Source organism: Pollachius pollachius, assembly GCF_949987615.1.
Source record: "Pollachius pollachius genome assembly, chromosome: 19".
Classification (NCBI taxonomy): Eukaryota; Metazoa; Chordata; class Actinopteri; order Gadiformes; family Gadidae; genus Pollachius; species Pollachius pollachius.
This window is the reverse complement of record NC_136952.1, coordinates 1,674,027-1,679,357: the sequence shown is the minus strand read 5'-3', so window position 1 is coordinate 1,679,357 and position 5,331 is coordinate 1,674,027. Positions and strand designations below refer to the sequence as shown.

The window sequence follows — 5,331 nt, the reverse complement described above, 5'->3', positions numbered from 1 at the left end:
CAATATATTTCATAAAATTTGCCTCCGAATGCAACAAAGCATTTCACAAAATAATACACCCCAGTTCATCTAAATGATTCATATATAATCATATATATATATATCATGTGTTTAATGTACAAAGTTACATTCGGAATTGCCAAAGCTCATTCACCGTAGTAATAATAATAATAATAATAATAATTATAATAAATACTGAAGTGGCCAATATTGTCAAACAATAAACAGCTCTCGCCTCGCGGGGAGAATGAAGGCATTCGCTTACAAACACAGAACTCTTCAGGACAGGAGAGGAGAGAAGAAAACACACAAGACTCTGCCCGATCTTCTGGACGGCTTCTCTACGACACACCAAGCGGGACGCGAACGTCCCGGCAGGACATGAACACACCCAGCGGGACGCAAACGTCCCGACAGGACATGAACACACCGAAGCGGGACATGAACGTCCCAGCAGGACACTCTCTGTCGTCCGTCCGAGACAGCGCACCCAAGAGGTCAGTTACATAAAAATATTGTTAGAAGTTCAAAAAGAAGTTCATAAAAATAGGCGTAAAATGTGTCTACAGCGCCCCCAGGTAGTGGCCAGGTAAATGAGTGTGCCTCGCGTCTATTGCTTTAAACGTTGTCCGGGACACCAGAGCTAGCCAATCATGGCACTGTGAATTAGCGGCGTGTGCGTCTGCTGAAGCGTCGTCCAGTTTTGAACTGGATGTCAGTGTTTTCTGGATGGTTTCTGATTGGCCAGACTAATATGTCAGTCTCACCGCCCGCCCCCACCCCCCCCCCCCCCCCCCCCCCACCCCCCCCCCCCCCCCCCCCCCCCCCCCCCCCCCCCCCCCCCCATATCAAAACACTTGAACACACCCGTCAACTTGAACACACCCGATTGCAAACAATCCAACTCCAAAAATAGATCTATCTGTACATTAGGAAATGCGTTAGAAAACAAAGGCATCGTGGTCTAGATGCCGTCGAGTTTTCACGTCAACTGATCGTTTTTTCCTTTGGTAGCGAAACCCAGTAACATTCTCTCAGGAAAGAATAAATAGTTTTGTCATTTGTCAAGAGAGACGAGATAGTCCGAAGGCAACTGGAGCTATCCGACCGGAGAGGGGTGCCGGCTGATTCTGGATCAGAGGCCGTTCAGGGAGACCGGCTCGGATACATCTGCTGCCAGCCTCCCATTCCTATGACCCCCTCCACCAGCAGACTGGTGATACTTCCACCCCAGTACGTGGGAACTCTTTTGATCATCATGGCCGTGCTTACGTCACAGAGGACGCAAGACAAAAGACTGGGAAGGATTGGAAGTGATGCACAGTGAGCAGCCTTAGCCTAGGTGGGTTTGTACATTAGTGGTTATGAAGGAAGGAACTAGAGATAGCGAAGGCTACAAAGCTAAACAGGCTCCGCCTTCTCATCAAGAAGAGTCATTGATAACGCTCTTCTGCGACCAATCAGCGCCCAGCAAACCGTTCAACTCTGCTGCATACTGCAAAGGGTTAGAACTCAATCCAGGCTCATTCTTTCTCTGCCTCCGCACAATATGTGATGGAGAGTGATTGGTTTGTAACATATGTTCAAATTCAATTCAATTAACCAAACGTTGTAAATAAAAACTAAAACATGCAGTTCTCTGATTCAGTTTGAGGCTGACACACGACAACGAATCACAACGCTCCGTATATCGCCCCGCCCACGCCAGGATCGCTCTCAATCACCCCATTGGACGAGATTAGGAGGGGGTTGGGTTTAGAGGGCGGCGCATTCGAGGACAAAGAAAAAAAGTACTATAGGTCTAAAACTGGGCGACTTCTGCAGCTTCAAATCATGATAGACGCCTGTAGTCTCTCTCCCCCCCCCTCTCTCTCTCTCTCCCCCCCCTCTCTACCCCCCCCTCCTCTCCCTCCCTCTCCCTCCCCCCTCTCTCCCCCCCTCTCTCCCCCCCTCTCAGGTGCTGTGGGGCAGCACCTGCCACACGATGAGATGGCTGCTCTCCGCCGACGCCTGGAGGGGCTGCAGGGTCAGCCGAGGCTCCTCCCCCTCCTCCGCAACGTCGCCTGGAACACACACACACACACACACACGGGCACACACACACACACACACACACACACACACACACCGACAACGACAGAGACGCATAGAGAGACAAACACACACATACACACAATCAGAGTGACAGACTCAGACAGACATACAATCACGCACAGAGAAACACACACACACACACACACACACACACACACACACACACACACACACACACACACACACACATGCACACAGAGACAGACAGGCACACACATACAAACAGACAGAGTGACAGACATACAACCACGCACAGAGACACACAAACACACACACACACTCACACACAGAGACGCACACACGCACACACACGTTAGCTCCTGGCCTCTGCGCCGAGTGTCTTCCTGGTCGAGGTGTAACTCGGTCATGTGACCCCGGAGCCCCTCCCCCTCCTCACCCATCCTGAAGTCGATGTAGCCCTCACCCCCGCTCATCACCAGCATGGATCCCGGCCCGTCCTGGGAGGAACCGTCGGCCCCGCCCCCGGCCGCACCCCCCTCCGAGGGAGGCGGGGGGTTGGGGTGGCCTGTGGGTGGGGGAACAAACCAATGAGAGGGGGGGGGGGGGGGGAGACCAAACAAGTCATACCACAGAGGGCACACCAACGTATGAAGAACATCCTAACAAAGGGCGAGTAGCGACCAATAACGTAACAACCGCCGATAACGAAATAACTGCCAATGAAGTAATCACTTGCCAATAATGTAATAAAGTAGTTGAGCCAATAACATGATAACATACGTTATTGGCCTTGCATAAAAAAAATCCTTTATTGGCAGTTATTACGTTATTGGCCGTTGTTACGTTATTGGTTGCTACAGAGCGTCCTCCGTAGAACCACATCATCATTACTGACGCAGTCAGTCCGTCAGTCCTCTCGGCTGGTCACCGGAAGGTTGCTGGTTCGATCCCCGGCTCCTCCTAGCTCAGTGTCGAGGTTTTCCCTGAGCGAGGCGCCTCTAACCCTGACTGGTCCTGACCAACTGGCTGTCGCCCTGCGTGGCTGACACCGCCGTCGGTGTGTGAATGTTTGCATGAACGAGTGAACGGGAGGCAGTATTGTACGGCACTTTGAGGGGCTGCTGGTTAGAAAGGCGCTGTAGAAATGCAGTCCATTCACCTTTAAGGGACACACTTATAAAATGTAATGTAGTTGTGTGTGCGTGCCGGGGGCCGTACCCGGGACGGCGGTGAAGAACTTGACTGCGTCTCGGTGCCCGTGGAAGCAGAGCTGGGCGTTGGCCATGGAGCAGTACGGCACGAAGGTCCCCGCTGTCACCTTGTCGCTGGCGGCGTCGCCGTACACCCGCACCACAGCGCCCCCTGGTGGCTCCTGCTGGCCAGCGCTGGCCGGCACCAACGCCTTGTTGGCCTCCGAGGCTGGAGGGACGGGGGGGGGGGGGGGAGCAGGGGTGAGGAGTGAGTGAGTGAGTGAGTGAGTGAGTGTTTACTGAGTGTGTGTTTAGTGTGAGTGTGTGTGATTGATTGTGTGTATAGTGTGTGCTTAGAGCGAGTGTGTGTTTAGTGTAATGCGTCCATATGTGTGTGTGTGTGCATGTTCGACGGACATCATCACACCCTTGCGTGAGTGAGTGAGTGAGTGAGTGAATGAGTGAGTGAATGTGTGAGGGAGTTAATGAGTGACTGAGTGAGTCAGTGTGTGAGTGAGTGAGGACCTATTCTCAGTCAGATAGACGGACATGATGACCCCGTTGTGTGAGTGAATGAGTGAGTGAATGTGTGAGTGAGTTAATGAGTGACTGAGTGAGTGAGTGAGTGAGTGTGTGAGTGAGTGAGTGAGTGAGGACCTATTCTCAGTCAGATAGACGGACATGATAACCCCGTTGTGTGAGTGAGTTAATGAGTGAGTGGGTGAGAAATGAGTGAGTGAGTGACTGAGTATGTGAGTGAGTGAGTGAGTGAGGACCTATTCTCAGTCAGATAGACGGACATGATGACCCAGTTGTGTGTGTGAGTGAGTGAGTGAGTGAGTGAGTGACAGAGGACGTACTCTCGGTCAGAGGGACGGACATGATGACGCCGTTCCCCGTCCCGATCCAGAGGCGGTTGCAGGACACCATGAGGGCCGTGATGCGGACGAAGGAGAAGCCCAGTTTACCGGTTCCTGAGGGAGGGGGGAGAGGGGGGTGGAGAGGAGGGGAGGGAGAGGAGAGGGGGAGGGAGAGGAGAGGGGGAGAGAGGAGGAAGGGGGGAGGAAGGAGGGAGGGAGACGGCACAAACAAAGACAACACTTCATTAACCTGCAGGCAACGACAGGTTCTTAACACTGCGAGAAAACAAGGATCTTCAACCAAACACAAAAACCAACGCAAACACAAATGCATCCACTTGTTTACATGAACGTTTGTTTAATACACAACAGTGGTATGCCAGCTGATTGGTGGAGTAGCCGTCCCTCTCTCCGGCCCTGGCCCCACCTAGCATCTTGCTGACGTAGGGCTCGATGTCCACGTCCTGCAGGTGCTGGTGAGTGTGGGCGTGGAACAGACGCAGCGTGGAGTCCAGACGGATCGACACCCAGATGCCGTCCCCGTCGCGGGCCAGCTGCCGCACCTGGCTCTCCTTACGGGGGTGCGCGTCGAACGAATTCTGCAGGGGGGGGGGGGGGGGAGAGAGAGAGAGAGAGAGAGAGAGAGAGAGAGAGAGGGGGGGGTGAGTGGATCCATTTCAGTGTCCAGAGTTGTGTTGTGTTACAGACTGTGAGCAGGGGCCCTGGCCCGGGATTCCCCACTCAACCCTTCTCCTTGAAACATTCATGTGTTCATGTGTTCATGTGTTCACACTGCCTGAACCACACGGCGCCGCTGTGAGCACACTGGGGTCCTGCTGTTGGAAGCACTGTCCTCAAAACGCTCACTTCATGACCACGGGGCCCCCTGCTATGAGCTACCGCTTTCAAATGTATTCTTTTGATCTTGTGTTGACGCTGCTACCTGTTTTAACTTATATCCTCTAACTTTGTTATCATCATCCTGTATTGTTGCTGCTATGTTTCTGTTGAGGAACCAAACCTAAGAATCTTACTCTTGCATACTTAGAATAGATGTAATAAAATAAAACTCTGAATCTGTACGCGAGTTACGCAGCAAATCAGCTTACAGCGAAATAGAAATATGCATAAAAGCGTATTGTGCAGACAGGGGTTAGCCCTCCGACATCACAGCGGGCCGTGGGCCGGCAGAGGAGGTCTACTGCACAGCAGGCTGCTGGGAGCGT

General features: G+C 52.5%; 1 protein-coding gene across 3 annotated transcripts in view; it reads right to left on the bottom strand.

The window, feature by feature from the left end:
* Positions 1 to 1,945: 1,945 nt before the first annotated feature.
* The window catches only part of LOC307090514 (C-Jun-amino-terminal kinase-interacting protein 4-like), a 48,131-nt gene continuing 44,745 nt past the window's right edge, over positions 1,946 to 5,331 (bottom strand). For 2 of the 3 annotated variants that reach the window (XM_079757198.1, XM_079757199.1), the window contains exons 25-29: positions 4,533 to 4,704; positions 4,106 to 4,219; positions 3,274 to 3,474; positions 2,492 to 2,620; positions 1,946 to 2,063 (exon numbers count right to left, since the gene is read on the bottom strand). In XM_079757198.1, coding sequence (XP_079613324.1) covers positions 1,954 to 2,063; positions 2,492 to 2,620; positions 3,274 to 3,474; positions 4,106 to 4,219; positions 4,533 to 4,704 — 726 coding nt within the window. In that variant the 3' untranslated portion in view covers positions 1,946 to 1,953. Of the gene's footprint in view, positions 2,064 to 2,491; positions 2,621 to 3,273; positions 3,475 to 4,105; positions 4,220 to 4,451; positions 4,705 to 5,331 lie in introns of those variants that run through there. The other variant, XM_079757200.1, reaches the window with a different exon arrangement.